Here is a 21,165-nt window from a genome sequence, read left to right as displayed (position 1 = left end):
AGGACCACAACCTGTTTTCTCATTTATAAACGGCACAGCTGGTTGTGCCAGTGCTCTGGATCCCTGCTGGAAATAGCGCCTCATGGTTGTTTATTTTTGCAGTGACTGGATGAAAACTTGTTTTTTTGGCATATCACTCACGCATAAGGCCCAGAATCTCCTGCACAGGACAGGGCAGGCTGCAGCCATAGGCATCCTCTGCCAGCAACTTCCTCTGTTACACAGTGCACTCTTGTTTTGCCACTTATAAATCTTCCTCTTCTCCCTGAGAACTAATATCCTTCCTTGAAAAATAAGCTCAAGGTAAAGACTAATGGCAGAACAAATGGCAAGCAGACGTGGGCTGCCACAACGGCAGAGAAAGCCACTGAGTGCCAGAAGATTTTAATTTCAGTAGAGCAAAATATATTGCTTGGGCAGTGTCAAAGTATAAAACACTCAATTATAATCTGTTTGAGGTTATATTCCACCCTTTCTGCAGGGAGAATGAACTTGTGTACAGCTGCTTTTATACTGGGGCAGCTTCTCAGAGATCAGCAGTGGCAGAGGACAGCTAGGCTCATAGAAAAGGAGGGTCAGACCTGCCTCTTCTTGTGTGTTGGCAAATATCCCACACACTGCAAGGTATGAAAACCAAAAGAATATGGGAGATAATTCTGACTGACTACGTCCATGTCTTTTTTCAAAAGAAGGTTAAAAGGCAGGATGGCAGCAAACCACTCCCCAAGGGAAAGACTGCTCCCCAGTATTTGGGGGAGAGAGTAAACTCTAAAGTCTTCATTGCCTGGAGTTGCCGGTTACTTTTAAACAGTGGATTTAGTTCTTTAAAACTTCAGATCCTTTCAAATCTGTTCAAATTCTGAGGAAGTGCCTAATATTTGACAAGCAAAGTATGCAGAATCAGGGCTTGAAGAAAAACAACATCACGTATTCTCACAGGGAAAGAGAGGAAGCAAGTGAATGATCTTTGCTTCAAAAAGAGACTGCTTGAATCCACACAAAGCAAAATCTACAGAGCTGATTTCAGCAATGATCTTTAATTTGGAAATCTTTTGTACATAGAAATAATCATGCCTACGTTACTGAAAACCTAACAAATTCTGAGTTTGGTTGATTTCACTGAAATGTTTTGCTTTCCAACTCATGGATAAAGTATCTTTTTGATAACACTGAACATTGTGTTTCATCGCAGGGGCACTGATTTTCAGATTAAAATTTGAACTCATTAAATTACAAGCCACGACTACATCCAGCTGAAATTCAGGTCTCAACACTCATAATACTATACAAATTAGGATCATGAAGAATATTATGACCTTGAAGCTATAAAAGACTGTAAATTTGCAGACATACTATTTAAAATACTTTGAGCAAACCTAGGTCTAATACTTAGAATTCAATACAGGAAATAGTGTATGATGATCATTAGAAATAAGCTGAGAATATGAGCAGCAATGTAGCATGTCATAAAGAGTGTAAGTCAATTTAGCTTCAGTTAGGCTAAACAGACGTTACAGGATAAGAAAATGTTGAAGGTGCAAAACGAATGTGTAAGCAAAAGCTTACAGGAAACAGTTCCAGTACAACCAGTCAATCATCTAACCAACTCATATTTGCCCTATAAAAATTAAAGTAGATAACCTGGTCATATCTGAAAACGTTACTTAGATTTAGACACTGTGTATTATCAACTCAGGTAACAAAAGAAGGCTCAGATCCCTGACTGACCCTCTGTTCCTGCACAGGTCCCCAACTGCAAGAGCCCAAACCACTCTTAAGACTTAGTTGCTCAACTTGGATAAATTAGGAGAGATTTACTGCAATAGGTAATTTGGCAATCCGAAATTCTTCAAAATGATACTTACTTTTTATTGTACATATTTACTTTTCCTCCTTCTTTAATGTTTGTTCAATTTTCCTTTTACAGCCACAGTCACCATTTGAATATCTCTCCTACCTATCACAGTAATACTTGAACTTGCCATGTAATCTGACATACCTGTATTGCATTGTTCTGTGTTGAGTCACTGAATTTGCATTTTTAAATCGCAATATAAATATCTTGTTATCAGATACTGTAAAAGCCTTATTTCTTTGGAAGAGGTTCCTTAGACACTGTTATTCTACCAAGAGCGTAATTTCAAATTTGTTGTTGAGTTTTGCTTATGCAGTGGAAACAGTCTGTGCAGAAAACAGCAAAATGTCGGTGGAAGCCCTGAAGTTTCAAGAGAAAAATCAAAGTATTTTGATTGAAAATGCTGTGCCATTAACCACACAAAGATGATGCGATAACAGATTGCCTTCTCCAAGACTGACTCACCACAGAGAAGTTCATTCCCAGTTTAGGTACAGTAATCACCATCTGAGGAAAGCACACTGAGTTCAAGTTAATTCCCTGAGCTGTGATTGTACTTCCACCACTAGGAAAAATTGAAAAAAAAAAAAAAAAATGAGTAGGATAATTATACATCTGCTATGATAATCTTAATTACAAATTATATTTTACAGTAAATGACAACATAAAACCAGAATTATGGATATATGGGGTGAATGCAAATACATAGCTCTGAGCAGTGAGATTATTTTTACGGAAAATATATTTTACACTTGCTATAACAACTCATCAAATACAAGGGAAGAAAATTAATTTTTTAAATTGTGGTATGCCAGGATATAAAACAAATGTGTACATTTTAAAGGAGAGTGTATACTTGTACTTAGCATTCACTAACTTAACATATTGCTTTCAGTGGTGCTGCAAAAGGTGTCTTTTTTACTGCTGACATCTTTTTGGCAAAGGCAGATGGCTTGGATTAGAGCTACTGAGACCATAAATATGTCACTTAAAAACACACACATACTACCATACATATATATTCATAATATTTATGTAGCGCTGGATTTAGACTATTCTAAAATCCATTTGCTCTCCTGAGTGCTGCTGACTTGTCACATTAAATGATTTTCCTCACAAATCAGTGTAATGTCCAGACACAGTACAGGAGACACAGCTGTAGAGCAGGTATCTCAGCAGGACACCACAGGTGTGCTCAGCGGCAGGTAGGAGTTAAATCACCTAAAGAAAAGAGGTGCCCTTCCCCCTTCTCCTTCACCTCTGAAAGGAAATGATCTGCCCTCTGCAACTGCACCATAATAGAAGCAATTGGCATGGCAGATAGAGATAAAAATGCAATTTCTTTTGATAGATTGCTGTACAGTGTAGCCGTTCTTCTTTCATTCATTACTTCCCTTATTTCTATAAGAAACTTTTACTCACCTAAGAAAAGATTTGGCTGGATGAATTTTTAAAACAACGGGGTCTTCTCTGTATGTGAAATGACCGCTTGCATCTCTGATAGCTTCGTCGATTCCCACCCTCACATGGTATTCCTGAGGAATTCGTTGTGCCGGAGTGTAGCACTCCACCGTGCTCCCTGTTACACTGGAAGGACAGAGGCCTTGCTTGTCAGCATTATGAAACATGTACTCGCTTTAAAACAGCATCCTTTAGTGAGCCCCAACCCTAAGGATCCACTTGTAAAAAAATGTCACTGATTCCCCCACTGGATGAATATATTGCAGCAAATAAGCAAGGCATGAGGTAGACAAAGCAAAAGCACTTCTTAGGTTCAAGATTCATCTTAATTTGGTTGATTTGCCCCTTGCCTGATGGAAGGTGTTTCCCCAGTGCTGGCGACAGGCACATCAGCCCCTGCACCCAGCAAAGACAGCTTCCACCCTGGAGAACGACAGCACACTCCAAGTTTAAGGAGAATGACTTGTTCTGCTGTAACCAAGGGATAACATATTTCACTTTCCAACCCACAGGATTTACCCTGTGTTAACCTCATGAAAAGGTGCTGGTGGGGGAGGTACCAGCATGCCAGGGACATCCTGCCCTGGGGGACAGGTGCTGCTGAGTGGCAGCCAAAGGGCAAGAAGAAGGAAGGAGAAGCTGAAAATTCAGGAAGAGTTGGCTGAATTTAGCACAGCGGCATAGTCTCTGGGATATTTGCTTTTCTCTTGCTTTGTCATGCTTGGCCCTGGAAGTCCTCCTCCCACACTGAGCTCAGTGGGTGAGCAGGCAGCAGGGGGGTGAGGGATCCTGAAGCCTGAAGCACACAATCTGTGGCCACAGGGAGCAGGGGACATCAGAGGTAAGGGTGACAACTGACTGGAGGAGCAAATGCAACTTCACCAGCTGGTTTCAGGGATTCTGGCCCAGCTACATCCAGGAGGCCTCCAGGTGAGGCAATTCTCAAAGGATTGGCTCCGAATTAGACAAAAGGGGCATTTGCTGCCATTTCTGAAGCTTTCCAGGAGGGTGGTGTTCACTGTGTGCTGTAGGAGTTGGTGATTCGTTCATACATACCTGGAAGCTTTTTACCATCTTTTAAAGGAAAAAGTAAACCCTTGATCTAGCTGGCCTTGGAACTGGGGAAAGCTGCCAATTTAGGTAGAGAAACACCTGCCCTGAGAAACTGGCCAAGACCTGTGTAGAAGTCTCCAGACAACTTAGCTGGTGAGAAAGAGGGGTGCTGGGGATGCTTACCAAACAAGCCCCAACTACGGTTCAAAACCTAGAGGTCCACCTGACCAAAGCAGATGTCTGCCTCTGAGCTGGCTGTCATTTCATGCCTCTCAGTAAAAATCCAGTTCCAGCCCCCCTGCCATGGGCAGGGATACCTTCCACTAGACCAGGTTGCTCAAAGCTGCATCCAGCCTGGCTTTGAACACTTCCAGGGATGGGACATCCACAACTCTGCGCAACCTGTACCAGTACGTCACCACCCTCATGGTGAAGAATTTCTTCCTCTTATCTAATCTAAACCTACCCTCTTTTGATTTAAAGCCATTACCCCTTGTCCTATCACTATGTGCCCATGCAATTAATCATTCCCAGAAGGATTATATATTTGTCCATTAGTTGACCAGATGAGACGAGGACATCAATAAATGCCACCCTAAACTATTAAGTAGCAACTGAACATAAGTGCTGAAGATCTTGGGAGTGATTAAATACCCTATTTGAATACCTAAAACCCCTTCTTGATTTAGTCACATTTAGCTGATTTGATCAAGAGCATACAATAAATCACTTAGCAGCAAAGAATAAAATTTAACTCTCCTGACTTTGAGTCTGATGTTAACTAGTAGGCTACTGCTTCCTCATGTTCTCTGCAATTGGGACATTTCACCACTACAACTTTCCAGTATCACAAGGAGAGACTCAAAAGTTAGAGGAATTTCTGGACATCCTATATCTGGAACACGGTGGGCCAGATTCTGCCCTTGGCCACAGAGCTGACAACTCTGGAGCCACCCTCTTCTACCTAAAAAACAGGACCAAGCAGGATTTGCACCATGGTAAGGATGGCTACCAAATTGAGAATGCTTGTCTGCCCATGGCAGAGAATCTGTGCATGGTATCTAGCATTTATATTCACCTGGGATTGAAGGCATTTCCACACAGAGCAAGTCAAAGATTCTTAACTGAGCTCCTACTGGAAGCAGTACAGAGCCACAAGAAATTCCAGCTTAATCCTCAAAACGATTTTATATATACCAAGAAGAGTCCCAAACTGATGCTGCCTCTGGTTTGGAGGCTCTTCACTGATAAGTACCTCAGAAATAGCTGCTCCTCTGCATGGAATATGCATTCCCATGCTGGTCAGGTTTCCATCAACCAAACCATCAGGAAATGGTAACCTGCACGCACTGGATGCTTGCTGGGAGCTCTTGCATGAACTTCATAGTGATTAAAGCTATTTGAGATGCGAACAGCTCTTGCTAATACGAGAGGGCTGAGAGTGTGGGAGCTGGTGATGGCAAATGGATAGTTTCTAGTCCATTAGAAGCTGATTTGCTACTTCTCTATGCAACCTCTTAATGAGGCTAATGAAGACATTACAAAATAAGTCTTCTAGGGAACCATAGTCCTTTCTAGGAACCTTCCAGACATCCTAAACTCAGGATGTAATACAGAACTGACGGTTTACTGCAGTATCAATTCTCTGATATGTAACATGAGGAGAGGAGAGCAATGCACATTTGAGGTTTTTTTTTTTTTTTTTTTACTCCAAGACATTTTAATCAAGCCATTTCAATACTTAAGTCATCACTTTTTAGTAAGTTCGTTACCTTTTCAAGGTGCATGGTTTCTCACCAACAAATATCCTTCTGGATTTTCCACTGTTTAAGTATTTTCCAGCTACCGTTAGCAATGTTCCTCCAGATTTGGGGCCATAGGTAGGAGAGATACTTGTTATCATAGGATTCTGAGGGGGGTTAAAAATAAGAACAGTGGGTTGTTAAATTATTTTCAAAATGTTAAGAGGAAGAATCTTAAAACATTCATTAGCATTTCCATGAACAAATAACAAAGCAAACAGGAATACAGAATTGCCATACTGGATTGGACTCATGAGGAGTCTCCTTCCAGTTGATACTGAAGCTAATTTTGACAATGAAGTTTTAATCATAGTGCTTACCACATACGAAAATGTATTGAATAATGTTTTGCCATGTCCAACAGAAACACTACTGGATATATTAAAACTTGGATTTTTTGCAGCAGGGACTGTGCATTCCAGCCTTTGAAAAACAAGGAAAAAGATGGGATTACATTTTTTTTTTCTGGCTTGACTTTTTTGTATTTAAATAGAACCACTTCAAACTCAAATTGTCAATCTACGCGTGTCAGGGACATTTCAGAAATAACAGCTAAAAGAACGGTCATCATCTTCTTTAATACTAAATACAAACACTGTGGTGTCTATACTTGGCCAGAGAAAATAGTTTTAGTATATCAAAAACATTTCAGAAAAAAAGCAGCATGCTAGAGAAAACAAATACCTCCCATTCAATGGCTGAGTTGGTTTTTGGAATTTTCCTTTACTGCCAAAGTTTGGCAGACAACGGGATTAGAAAAAAAATGCATCATATACACAAGTTTTTTGTATAAATTTAAATATTACCAAAAATCAAACTTGAACTTATATGGCAGTATGTTGTAATGTACAACATTACATTTACACAGTTTCATATTTGAGCTCATCTCCTTAAATCATTTTGTTTGCATTAAGACTGTTCGGAATAGCAGTTAGGAGAGTGCTCAGTACTTCTGGAGGGTGATCTTTTTGCTGCTCTGTATTTGAATAGGGAAGCTGTGCCATGATCTGCACATTATTTGGTAGCAGATAGTCATATGCTTTGAACTGAGAAAGGATATTCATTGAAGTTCCTATTTTTTTTGAGATAGCAACCGGAATAACCTCTGTCATAAACTTAAGCCATTATTCCACTCTCTCAAATACTTATTTCTGAGGAGGAGGAGGAGAGGTGCAGCTGAGGGTCACAAGGCTCTGGATGACGAAACGCCTGCATCTTCTCACATTTCTCTCCAGCAGCTTCAGAGATCAGGAAGACGGAGGTGACATAACTGAGCCCAGCAGGATCCTGGCCAAAGGAACCTGCCCTCTTTTCAAACCTTTGAATAGTTTTTGTTCTTGCCAGCTCCCACAGATGTTGAACAGCATTTTGCAGACAAACCAGAAAAAGCTGCTGCAGGAGCTACCAGCATTAACTAGATTTATTTGATCTCCACTTTGAGCACTTTTTTCTTGGGGAGTTTATCAAACCATGGGATTGTTTCCTGTTTGAAATTCCAGAATCGGAGATGACACTTATAGACTGAATGTTCATATTATAAAAAAATCCATACCAGATAAAGAACATCTGTATAAAAAGAAATTAACATTTTAGGTTTCTTACTTGTTTTTGTTGCTGGATTTTGCTTCCAGAGCACAAATTTGCCCTCCAATATGGACTACTGTATTTTTTAATTCAAATCTATTACTTTTGCTGAATCCAAAGTCCCATCCACACAATGTCAGTTTTGTCCCGCCTTCTAAGGGAGCACTGATTGGGAGAATCTGTTAAAAAATATTGTGTTAGTTACTTCAGGTTTTCTTGAATTTCAAACTGAGTTAAAGAATGTGCAAAGAAATAATTTTAGAAAAACATTTCTTCTGGTAGACTATGTCCTACCATTCATCTTAATTGTTCTTCACCTTTCATTTGTCACATTATGAGCTTTCTCTGACAGAAGCAATAAATAACAAAACCTATACTAGAAAGCTTTGAAAGATAGTGTTTAGGGGCGCTGAACAAGCCGTGCATTGTAATAGTCTTTTAAATCCTGCAGTTCTTGTCTTTCACATCTTATTTCTGGCATGTTAAACATACAATGTACTTATTTTGTTAGAAGCTGAATGCCGAACACAAAAGAGCCCCAAAATGACCATTTTTTTGTCAGCTTGATGAAAGTCAGGTTCAGAGTGAAGTGGCTTCAAAGACACCATAATCCGATATCGTGTTGGCTGTGATAAAGTTAACATGACTTCTGCTATTCTTTCCTTAAATCTTTCACATTTGGTCACCTCTAATTCCGAGTTAAAAATAAACTACCCCTCAGAAACACAGAGACAATCTACAAAGGAAATGCTTTTTTTTTCTGTATATTGTAAATTGTCCTGTAAAATATAACAATGGTGGGAAAAATGTAGGAACACTATAGAAGTCTTACAAAACTCAGTAAAAGTAGTCGTTGGTACTGCCACCAAAAAAAAATTAATCAAGAAGACATTGGTTCAGGGTTTATGGGGTCTTTTAACAATACTGCATAATTTTGCAAACATACCAGCACCACTGGACAAACAACAGAGAAGGAAAGACTGAATTTATATTTGCGGTCATAGTGCTTAAATATCTTAGACTTAATGCTTTAGGGATAGTAATTTTGCCCCTAAAAATGCAATACAGCTGTGCCTTTCAAAAGGACCCGACTTCGTTTTCAAGCTGAAAGGAAAGTGTTTGAGTGATACTTGGCTATTATTTCATCTGGAAATCCAGTAAGACAGCACATTTCTTTTCAACTCTCTTGTAGCTGTACTTCAAGACTCTCACAAATGAACTATTGTAGATAGAAAGGCAGCTGAAGAATACTTCAAAGAATTACACCATATATTCTATATGGGGAAATTTACTGCTCCCATTAGAAAACAGACAAAGAGTCTGATCTAAAATGCACTGAAGCCAGGAATCATTCCTGTTTTAATGAGCTTTCAATCAATTCTCAATGAGCAAAGAGGGAACCTGTACAGGAACAGCACTTTTACACACATCCCATAAAAAAGGAGTGATGCTCCTGACATACCACACTGCAGCTAAGAGCATAGAGCAGTGCTGTGCCCCAGGGGGTCTGTGCTATTCCCAAGTTTAACTTTCTCCCCCTTTTTTTTTCTGTTCTTCGAAATCTGGATTGATTTCAGATCCTAGTTTTCCACTCTACTTGATATCTCAGCACACAATCTATTTTTGGAGTAACAAAACCCCAGCAGAAACTGAAATTACTCAGTGAGTGTACAGGATGTCTCGATGTTTTGTACAATAATGCATTGACGTGTGGGGTTTTAAGAGTTTGAAATTAATCCATAAGTTAGCAAAGTCAGGGCGCTAAAATCAGGCTTCACAAACCCATAGAGGAAAAAAAAAAACAAAACAAACAAGGGCACTTAACTGGTTTTGACTGATCTTGTCTGCCAAAAGAGACTTGTGATAGCAGCCCATGTGCCTTAACTGAGGGAGAGTAAAAGTATTTTACTACATTCTGCCAGCATATTTAGGAGGCAAGACCTCTGAGTAGATAGCAAAAAATTAACCAAATCTTAAACTTTTGCATTTAAGTTCTGCAGAAATTCCCCTAGAGTGTTTTTACTCGTCTTTATTTTTGTTCCATTTGTTCTGTATGATGAAACCTCTGCAAGTCAAGTATGGTTTCCCAGACTTGTTCCTGGAGGAGTTGACAGGAATGAAAAGCAAACCTCCTGGACTTTGAACTGAAGTATACGCTGGCATCTTCTGTGTGCCTACATCATACAGGTAGTAACAGGAAGTAAGCAAAACCCAAATCAGTTATAAATGCTATGACATTCAGGATTCAAAAGTTTTCTATAGCCAAGAAACTCCACTGATAACAAGGAGCAATTCTTGCTGTAAGACCTGCCATTCTACTTGTCCCTGCTGCTCTCTGGACTTCAAGTTAAGAAAGAGAAAGTTAACTTTTCATTTTCTTTTTGGAAAAATTTAAAGTATTGTTTTTTCCTTCATTTTTATGCTGACAGCCATTATGCTAGTATCCACTTCCATACTTTATAAATTGTTGGAAGAAGGTATCTATTTATTAAAGTTTCAATGGCCCATTCATTTTAATTAAGAGGCAAGAACATGTATTGGCCACATGTGAAATTTCCAGCAAAACCTCCAATCTAAACAGGCAGCAGAAGGCCTGAGACATCTGAGACAAAAGCCAGCCAAAATGGCTCCCTTTGAAAACAACAACAAACCATGTCAGGTTTTTAACCACAACAAAGAATCAAAAGGGAGACCAATTTATTTCTCCTTTTACACCGTTCACCTTTCAGCCTGACCTGAACTCTGCATGCAGATGCCTGCAATTTGTTCCAGCACCAAGTGATCTCCGAGGAGAGTCCCTTGAGTCCCCAGCTTTCCTCCAGCATGGCTTCTCCAGGCTGATGAAATGCCTGGTTGCTGGCAGAGGTGTATGGCGCAGGGTACGGTGTGAGGTGTGGGTGGGAGCTGGGCTGTGAGGGACGTGTCCCGGTGCCAGCTCCGCTGCCCTGTCTGTGGTAGGGGGTGCCCAGGTAGAGCTCCCTACCACCCACCACTTCAAGGTAATGCGCTTAAAGCGGGGCAGAGAGACAAGGGATGTGTAGGACTCCGCAGGAAAATGCTGGGTTTCTTCTCTGCCATCCCCCCAAGAGGAAAAAAAAAAATATATATATATATATTATATATATATTTTAAATTTTTTCCATTGCACATCACTCTGTGTAATAACCTGGGAAAACTTTGTCGAAGGCTTAGCTAGCTAACATCCATTGGACCAGACCCTGGGAGAAGCTCTGTGTTCCCCTCAGGTTAAAGAGATCGTATGACATATCTCAAGTGATCTGTCCCTCTCAAAGCTGCAAAATATTAAGGGGGGAGGTTTCGGACTGAATTTCAGATACTATGCAAAGCAGGTCATCCTCTGTTTGTTAGGAACAAAACAAGCTTGTTTCTCATATTTTATGCATATGGATTTAAAGACAGATCAGAAGATGATGAATAATCTGTTTTATATTTTTTTCAGTAATAATGTTAAACGTCATGGTCCGGTAGAGCATAAAATCTGTCTTAACAGCTAGCAATCCAAAGGGATTTAAGTACTCAGCTGCATTTTTTTTTCCTTACAAGCCTTCTAGAAGCAACTTCTACCAACATGGGCATGCTGTAATTCGAGATTCACTTTAAGATCCATCACTGCCACAGATCCATATTCATTACAGGGCTAGACTGGACTTGTGCTGAGCAGGCAGGGCTGAGCCATGCGGGAAGGGGAGAACCCAGCCAGCCCCACACCTGCCCCAGCACCCCACATCCCTGGTGTGTTCCCCTGGATGAGTCCTCCCCGTGACTTCACAGGGACCACAGAGGTGGCCTTGGGGACATACCTCTCAGTCTCTGCATGTCTGCCTACATGGACTACAGGTGCTCGGTTCTTAAAACTGCTGAGTGCACACATTCATAATTGAAATTAAAGAGGGCTATACAGGCTCAGCATCTCTGAAAATGAGAAACTAAGCAGTTCGGAGACTTAGAAATCTTTTTGGAGGCATGGCAGTATGCAGCCACCACTGGAAAGTTTCACCAAGAAAAAAAAAACATTAAAGGATGCTACTTGTGTCTGAGCTCTAGGAAACACAAAACAAGCTGTGCAGGGTAGGTGAGTGGCTTGGGCCTGCAGAGGTATATAAAAATGTATCAGGACCAATTCTCAGTGCACCCCTTTGAATTGGTGATTCATAATCTCATAAAAACTAAGGCTAGAAAGGCCTATTTGATCATCGAATACAGCCTTTTTGAAATAAATATGTTCTTGTATAAAGGGAAAGTAAACTACTCACATTCTGCATTAGCCAGTTTTTTACATATCCTTTGTCCAGAGGCAAATGGCAATAGAAGGCAAGGCAAACCCACACACATACCCCTCCATACCATTTCATCCATTTTGGGTTTAATTTCTATAGTGCTTCATTGTTTGTTCATTGACTTGTCTGTGTTAGTCCTATATTACGTATGTGAAAGGCAAATATGGAAAAGAAAAAAAACCCATAAACGTGTCTTTCTAGATCTGTTTCTAGATTCTTAGTAGTTTTGCCTGTCTACTCCTTAAAAAGTTATTGCACATGAAATCATCTGCCCAGTTGAAGTACCTTATTCATTCAAAAACCCCTTTTGTCTCGCTTACTCCCTGAGAGTTTAGCATGTCAAATTTTCATCTCTGTTTATAAGCTGTATGCCCATAAAGGAAAAAGGATTTTTAACTACACGGTGTAGTTTGAATGCACTAACAAAAATACATGGGTATAAGTGCTACCAGAAAGTTTTACGCTTGTCCTTCGCTCAGTTTTCTAGTCTGTTAACTGCCCTACAAACCTCTGCCTTCACAGCAATGTCACACTCCACATGGGATGATTCAGTTACACGTATGGGCGGCCAGTGCGAATCCTGCGTCAACCATAGCTAAATTAAAACAGGAACGTGCCAGTGCAGCTCTTTGCTCGTCCGTGCGGTTTCAGTCTTGCACACCCTTTATGGGCCTGAGCTGGCTGGCAGCAGCCTCCAACTGTCCTTGTCCCCGGGACGCTGCAGCTACAGGTTCGTTCCCCTCGGTGGCAAGCGGACCAGTGGTACAAGGAGCCACGGGGTGTGTGGGGGGTCGCTGGCATTAGGAAAAAGACACCTCCCCCAGGGTGGTGTTTTGTCTGACAGGACTATTGCAGAGCTTAGGTAGGGGAGAGAGGGACTCTTCCCCGCAGGTAAACATCACCCTTTCCTTCATCACTGGAGCCAGCATGGGGACTGATGAGGACTGGTGAGACCACACCTGGAATACTGTGTCCAGTTCTGGGCCCCTCAGTTCAAGAAGGACAGGGATCTGCTGGAGAGAGTCCAGCACAGGGCAACAAAGATGATCAAGGGAGTGGAGCATCTCTCTTATGAGGAAAGGCTGAGTGAGCTGGGTCTCTTTAGCTTGGAGGAGACTGAGGGGTGACCTTATTAATGTTTACAAATATATAAAGGGTGAGTGTCACGAGGATGGAGCCAGGCTCTTCTTGGTGACAACCAATGATAAGACAAGGGGCAATGGGTTCAAACTGGAACACAAAAGGTTCCACGTAAATATAAGAAGAAACTTCTTCTCAGTAAGGGTGACAGAGCACTAGAACAGGCTGCTCAGGGGGGTTGTGGAGTCTCCTTCTCTGGAGACATTCAAAACCTGCCTGGATGCCTTCCTGTGTAACCTCATCTAGGTGTTCCTGCTCCGGCAGGGTGATTGGACTAGATGATCTTTTGGGGTCCCTTCCACTCCCTAACATTCTGTGATTCTGTGATCTCCTCTGTTGTGTCAGGCTGAGGCAGCTGTGGGCGGGAAGTGCTTTCCTGCACTGCCTCCCTTCCAGAGTGATCTGAGGGGAAGGGTGCTCCTTTTTGTGACCGGCCTTGCCCATCAGACTCCTGCCAGGCTGGCTCAGACCCGTGTTGCTTCCCCACCATGAGAGCTGTGCTGAGCTGAGCCTCTCCCCTGGCAAGCCAGCATGATCAGAGAGACCTGTCCACCATGACCACCTCAGCCTGCCGCATTCAGAGTACGTGCATCCAGCCAGGGGCTCCACAGACACAGGGAAGTCGAGGGGAGCGGATACTTCATTTATCATCATTGCATAAAAATATACAGAAAACGTCCGCAGGGTGCAAACTGCATCCTTCCCTCAGAGATAAATGTGAGAAATCCACTGTTTTACCTCGTAGACTTTAGGCAAGCAGGTCTCCTGGGTCCAGGTGCCGCCGGCGCACTGGGCAGCCCTGAGGCACTGCTGGCCGCACCAGCCGCACTGCATGAAGGCAGGAGCCAGCAGGCACTGGCTGCAGGACCTGAAGTGGTGGCAGCCCGGCCCCGTCAGCGGGATCTTCGTTATCTGTTGATGCAAAGACATGGTGCACAGATCCCTTTAATACATGCACTAAGCGGCAAGGAGAGCCTCTATTTATGCAACACGATGCAGTGCTACTCAGATTTCAGATGTGCAAGCCGCAGTTTGACTTCTCTTTAGCTCAGTAATTATAGGATCTTATAAGTAATTTAACTGACATGATTTTAAATTCGCTTGGGAGAAACCCTAAAGGCATCTTAATGTTATATACAGTTACTACCAGCATCTGGTGTTTACAGCGAGGTAGCATTTTTTGCTGATGGAAAAAGAAAACAGCAGCGTGCTCCTCCCAATTCTGCACCAGTTCTTGGAACAAAACAGTGTACCTCAGTATGTCTTAGTTCATACATTTGTAAAAATAGGCATGAGGGCTATTTCAACTTTGGCGAGGCTGCATTAATATCTGACACACTTACAGCACATGACTGCCCATGTACTTGTTTTTTAACACCCATCACCAAAAAACCTAAACTATACCTAAAATATGAATTAAAATGTATAGTATTTAAAATACCAGGATAGTTACGATAATGGTCACTATAAATATATATGGATAATTTTAGTCAAAATATTAAAATTATTATATAATTACGCTACTATATAGGACACGATACTTCTTAACACTTCAGTACCTTCCCTGAACTTATTTGGGACGTTTTCTTGAAGATCACTCGTATAAGTTTCTCATACATTTCCAGAAAATGATTAATAACCATCTTTACTAATGGCTGATGTATTTCTGTAAATTCCTATAGAACTCAAGGGCTAAAATTATTGCTTACGATTATGGTTTAGGATTATCTGTAATATTATCTGCTGATGTTTTAAACCCATTCTACAATGCATATCTGCTTATGACAATATCATATTTATGACAGCTCTTCATCTCTTATTAACCCTTTGTAGACTACATGCTAAAGCAATCTTCAAACCTTACTATGAACACTGACTCCCAATTTTAAACATACCCACGTAACTCTTGCATGCACACCCCTCCTTAAAAAGTCGTAATGTTATGACACAAATGAACAAAAGCCAGGAAACTGTGAGCACCGTTCTTTCCTTGAGCCATTGTGTTTTTTCTTTGCGAGCACTTGAATTAAGGACAGAGTTTCAGCCTTAATATTTGCATTTCCTGGCTTTTGTTGGTTTATATCACAGCTCTTACATCATTTAAACATTTCTCAATATTAGGCTATCATCAGTTTGTTTAGTAGGGGGAAAAAAAATCTTGGAGGAAACTTGCCCCTCCAATGTTCCCAAGGGAATGGCAAGGCTGAGAGGACAGAGAGCATAAAGCAGCAGTATGAATAGTTGCTCTTACTGAAATTTGCAGGTTTAAACAATACACAGAAGGATTAGATTATGAACCACTCACCTTTTCTCCGGTCACTACCAGAGTATACCCATCATCTGCTAATGAATCCTCAACAACAACTTGGGGAGACACGGGGTGGGAGTCTAGCTGAAAGCTGACATGTGGAGCTGTGGGTTCTGAACGGGAAACCACTATCTAAGAAAGAAAGAAATTGGGAAAATCAGCAGGCAGTGTGTGACACAAATGCATGCAGCTCAGTGGTCTCACATTCCTACCACTTCTCTGCTTGCATTAATTACTTTGCATTACATTGCATAATATTTTGCATAATGTTCCATCATGATTTGATTAAAGCACTATAAAATTACTTTATTTAACACAGCAAAATCATGGCTGTTGGAGGATCCTCAAAATACATCGTATTTATTAAAATATGAAGGAGTCATTGCATGTTTTCTAGTTCTTTAATTTCAGGTAAAATATTATTTTCTTTAATTTCAAACATAAAATGATGGGTCATTTACTTAGTCCTTTACATGTAAGAAAGAAGAATTTAATCTTCAATGTTTATTTAAAGTAATCTTAAAACTCCAGGCTTTGAAAAGTCAAAGGTATTTCTATTTTATTTTCACTGCAGTCCTTCAGTCTGAAAAGTAAACTTTACCCTGTGTCAATAGTATCTGGCTTTGATGGCTGTGGTGCCATTAGAGTGCAAAGATACGGCAGGCACAGGTGATGGTATGAGCAGCTCTGCAGAGCTACAGGTACATGGACCTGGCTTCCCAGAACTGGCGAGGTGGCTACCGCTACAGACATGGCTGGGCACCTCGAGGTCTGGCTTCTGCTGGTTTCTGTGGGAGCTAGGTGTCCAGAACAGAGCACTCCAAGCACCTCTTAAATGCCAGGGAGAGCTGGAGGCTTCTCTGGAAGATGTTCCAAAACAGGAGCCTAATTTAGTTGTCCTGAAGCCCCTTTGCAAGACCCCTCTCTCTCCCTCTTGAGTTTAGGAGATCTTAGGGAAATTAGTCACACCGGTATGAAATTCCCCCGCTAGTCATCTCTCTGCATCTTGAGTTACCTAAATACTTCTGAGAATTTGGGCCTATTCCTGCAAACACACGCTTAACTTTACTACTGTAACTTTGTTGACTTTAATGGGATGAGTCATGGCTGTTAAGCACAGGCATAAAGCATCTGCAGATTGGGGTGGATATTTGATACCAACATTTTATAGGCTTGGGCCTGCAATCCAGAAGGATGTGAGCTCCAGTGTGATAGCATCGGGCAACAAAGGCAGAGGATTGTTTACATGAGGGAAGATCACGTTCATGTTTCAAAAGCTGCATCACGTGTAGTTTACTTAAGGAACTTAGATAATCAACATTTGCTGAGGAGTTGAGATTCAATGGGGTTCATTATTTAAAAAGATTGAAGCCATTCGGGAAATAACTTGTATGTCAAATGTTTAATTTTTCACTATAATGAAGCTTTTCTTCTGACTCCGAAGGCAGCATCGGAACAGCTAGGACATTGACTTACACGATTTCACTGGCTTTTTGCACTGCCAAGGCCTGTCAACAAGATGGCTGACTCCAAAACTAGACTTAGAGATGCTGTAATTACAGCTGATGTTTTGTTGTAATTCAAGACTTAAATAAAATATTTGAGCAGTTAATTCATGACAGAAAGTGCTTCACATCCCAGTGATAATCACATTTTGGGGCTACACGAGGCTTTTTTTTTTTCCCTTTAAAATGAAACTGGCTTTATTAAAGACTTTGCTGTGAGTTCGTTTGGGTACAGAAAGTACAGTTTTAGAAATCAATAAGGTCTGATCATTTTTGGTGACACAGAAGTATGGGCTCTGATTCAGTGTACTAGGGCATGAGCTCTGTTTTTATCTTCAGGACAATGAAAAATAGAATGGACTGCAAAGCTGCATGAAAAACCTTGATTAATGTTGGCATTATGGGGAGAGGTAGCACCACAGCTGCAAATACCTTTTTAGTTGATCATTAGCCGTGTCTCATCTCGAATACCCACTGCTATAAAATGCTAAGAATTCTTTTCTATCATTAATCCAGGCTTCCTCTTATTGCCAAGCATTCTTTCTGATTGAGCCACAGCATTAACCCTTTAAACACATCTGTGTTGCAACCCCAGAGCAATACATTAAAATTTGAATCCCACCTCTACAATCTTGGAAAGATTATTTGGTACTTTAAACAGTGATTGACCTTTATTTTACTGTGGCTGATAGTCAAATCAGCTGCTCAGAGCCCAAGCGAATTGACTTTGACCCCATGACATATAGGGAGCTCATATTACACTTCCTAACTCATTTGGGACTATGGAATAAAAGTTTGGAGTTTGCTTGGAACAAACCTACCAGCCTGCAGTGCTGCTGTTACACATACTGGTGTATGTAACTGTATGGTTTTTGCATGCATCAGCCTGGTCCTTGAAATTCTATCTTACCCTTATCCAACATAATCCTGAAGAAAAAGGCAATTTGAAGACAGCTTCTACAAAAGGAAGAAGCAGCTACTTAGGACTCCAGTGTTGTTTTCAGAAACTGCTCATTTTTATTGCTTGAGACTGGGCTGATGTGTGTACAGTGTGGCTTTAATCTACTGTGGACACATCACCATACAGGGGCTACCTCCAGCATGGAAATGGTTTAGTACTACAGAAGGATTTCTCTTTACAAAGACTATGAAGTGCTGATTTATATGTGCTTTGTTTTGTTTTGTTTTGTTTTAAGGTGGTGATGTTGTTTGTTTGTTTGTTTTTTACATTTTAATCATTAATTTAATAATCAAGCATTTCTCCAGAGCATAAGAGAAATGAAACTATATCTATGTGCCTCCACTCAAGCAACTAGGAGAGAGAGAAGGTCTTGTACAGATAAATAATTGACTAAAGGAGCACACACAGACGTTAGCAGTAAATGGTCAGGCCTTGCGATAGTGAGAAGTCATTAGAGGTGTTCTGCAAGGTGTCTGTGCTGGGATCCATACTGTCCAACATACCCACAAATGAGCTGAAAAAGTGGTTGAGCAGTCCAGTGACAAAGTTTCCTGATGATCTGATAGTATTCAAGGTGATAAGGATGAGGATAGATTATGAAGGATGGCAGAAGGACTTTACAAGACAGCATGTCAAGGCAATAAAATGGCAGGTGAAATATAACAAAGAAGATGAATTTAAAGCGGTATATGATAGATAGTTCCATGAAAACATCATGTCACTGCTTGGCGGCAGTCAAGAAACCAATTCCAAAAACTTAGGAATTATTAGAAAAGGATTGGAGACCAAATCAGAAAACATCCTGATGTGACACAAATCCGTGGCTTGCCCAAACCTTGAATTCTCTGTGCAGTTCTGGTTGCCTCATGGCAAAAAGAGTACATTAAAATGGGATAAGGTTCAGAGAATGGTAACAAAGATGATCAAAAGGCTGTAATGAACAATGACTGAGTAGGGTCGGTGTGGAAACTCTGTGAAAAAGGCATACAGAATCATGAGTTGGTAGAGACTACCCATTTAATTCTCTGCTAATAAAAATACTAAACACCGTCAAATGACAAAAGTGAGAGTCAGGTTCAAAGGAAACAAAAGAGTAAGAATTCCTAGCAGTGTGTGATGACTTATGGGACTCCTTGCTGAAGGCTGTGAACACAAGAAGAATACACATCCACAGGGAAACTCCACATGTACATGGAAGAGCTAAACAGACAGAACAAGCTCAGGAAATCCCAAGAATGGAAAATGGTTGGGGGCTTGAAGCAGAAGCTATTACATACGTTGCCTGGGTCCCTGGGCATCCACTTGTCACCAGTGCTGGAGACAGAGCACTGAACTGGATGGACCCTTCGTTTAAACCCATGCGGCTCTTCTGATGTTCTTAAAAATAACCCTTCCGAGAATCACACTCATTATCAGTAACTACAACCCCAGACATCCTTCTCAAAGCAAACACAATATTTATGTCCCTCTGTGTACGAGAAAACCCCAAAAGTATGAGGTCTTTTAGCATAGCTTAAACTACTCTTGTGAAAAATAACAGCTGAGAGTTAAATAATTAATTAATATATTAATTAATATATCCTTTATACTGGAAGTCAGTGATCATTTAGGTCCATGAACATTAAAATAATTAATTTAAATATTGTTTCATTGCCATCAGCTAGTATTAATGTTAAGTAAGAAGACTTGACTCCATGTTCGTTTATGCACAATATGGTAAATTAAGACTGTAATAACTTGACTTGAAAACCAGCATGCAACAGCTTCTTTTAAAAATCATTCTGATGCTCAGTTCTTTTAGTCAGCAGGATTGAATTACAAATGTTACTGTCTGCATGTTGAAATATCTTTTGCAAAAATGAGAGGCCTTCTAAAAGCAATCCCATCTAAGTATCATATTGTTATTTTTTCCCTAGATGTCTGGCAGGTGTAGGCCATTACCCAGCAGAGATAGGCTCAGGGTTAACTTTATTGTGTAACGCCTTAAATGCCCTGGGATATGCAGCATAGCCTTGCAAAGGGCACATATGTAGCTCTCTAAATGCTGTATATCATTCTAATCCATGGAGAGTATAATGGATCTCCTCTGAAGGGTGTAGGCTTTTCTACTCAAACTGAATATTAAAACATGTGTGCTCTCAAAACAGTTATTTGGCACCAGGTGTTAATTTTAATTTTACTATATGGGTTTTCCGTTATGCAATATTTCATATTTTTCTGACAGTATCAAGATATGTTCTTTACCACAGAAAGAACTGCTATTATAAAACTGTTAAAAGTTGAGCTATAGATATGAAAATGTTACTTATCTGGATTTTGCCAGTCTTCTGTTGGTTTGAAAAATGATAAAGTGGGAAAGATTACAACTGTTTGCATTCCTACAAATGCATGTGTGCACAGTTTGCATTCAGCTTTAAATAGGTCAGACTACCAGTACTAAAAAGCCAGGTGAATTGCTGGACCACAGAGGCAAGACACCAGTGGGCACTGAGGACAGCCTTTGGAATGACTCCATAGGCATCCCATCGTTCTTTCCTCCTTCTGGCTCTGTAAGGTTTAAGGTCTCTACACACACATATCTTGACCTCCTTGCACTTGTTTCCACCATCTCTTGCTACTTGCACTGGTGGGTTTTGTCATGATTACATTTGGCTAGTGGGACAGGAACTAGAGCAAAATATGTTTGATCAGTTTGAAGGCAGAAATGGCTTCCAGTATGCTGTGGTATTAACTGGATTTGAATGACCATGCTGAAGGATGCAAACGTCTGTACTCCCTTGCTCTGCATCAGCTCATTTTGCTGACAGGCACCATGGCTTTGAGCCTTGATTCCTGGAGAGGCAAAGCCTTGCCACTTTGCTGTTTGCAAGAGGAGAGCAATGCTGAAGGCTTGGCTCTCTTCTTGCTGAATCCTGGGACACATTTTTCCAAGCCTTGACTGCAGTTACAAATAAAAAGCAGATGTGATTATTTTTGTCTATACTAATTTCTGTAGCATGCGTTATGTTCCCTGGCATGTAATCTATGAAAGCAGCTATAACACATGCTAATTTCTCTCTTTTCAGAGAAATGAGATGTGTGTGCTGAAGTTTGCTGGTGGTGGTTGTGTTTGTTTTTAATCATAACTATTCCAGGAAAATGAGTGTGATGATTAAATGTTCTGTCTACTTAGATGTGAAAGACAACAGGTCTGTGCTT

The 21,165-nt window shown here is 40.7% G+C and overlaps 1 protein-coding gene across 4 annotated transcripts in view; it reads right to left on the bottom strand.

The window, feature by feature from the left end:
* Positions 1-21,165, bottom strand: part of MET (MET proto-oncogene, receptor tyrosine kinase) — a 91,729-nt gene that overhangs the window by 29,104 nt on the left and 41,460 nt on the right. For all 4 annotated transcript variants that reach the window (XM_065860144.2, XM_065860134.2, XM_065860154.2 and 1 more), the window contains 7 exons: positions 15,499-15,633; positions 13,932-14,105; positions 7,774-7,934; positions 6,492-6,594; positions 6,142-6,278; positions 3,278-3,442; positions 2,321-2,420 (listed from right to left, as the gene is read on the bottom strand). In XM_065860144.2, the coding sequence (XP_065716216.2) occupies positions 2,321-2,420; positions 3,278-3,442; positions 6,142-6,278; positions 6,492-6,594; positions 7,774-7,934; positions 13,932-14,105; positions 15,499-15,633 (975 nt within the window). The remainder of the gene's footprint in view (positions 1-2,320; positions 2,421-3,277; positions 3,443-6,141; positions 6,279-6,491; positions 6,595-7,773; positions 7,935-13,931; positions 14,106-15,498; positions 15,634-21,165) is intronic.

This window comes from Patagioenas fasciata, chromosome 1 (assembly GCF_037038585.1).
Source record: "Patagioenas fasciata isolate bPatFas1 chromosome 1, bPatFas1.hap1, whole genome shotgun sequence".
NCBI lineage: Eukaryota > Metazoa > Chordata > Aves > Columbiformes > Columbidae > Patagioenas > Patagioenas fasciata.
The sequence above is the reverse complement of the archived record's forward strand: the minus strand, read 5'-3'. Positions and strand labels throughout refer to the sequence as shown.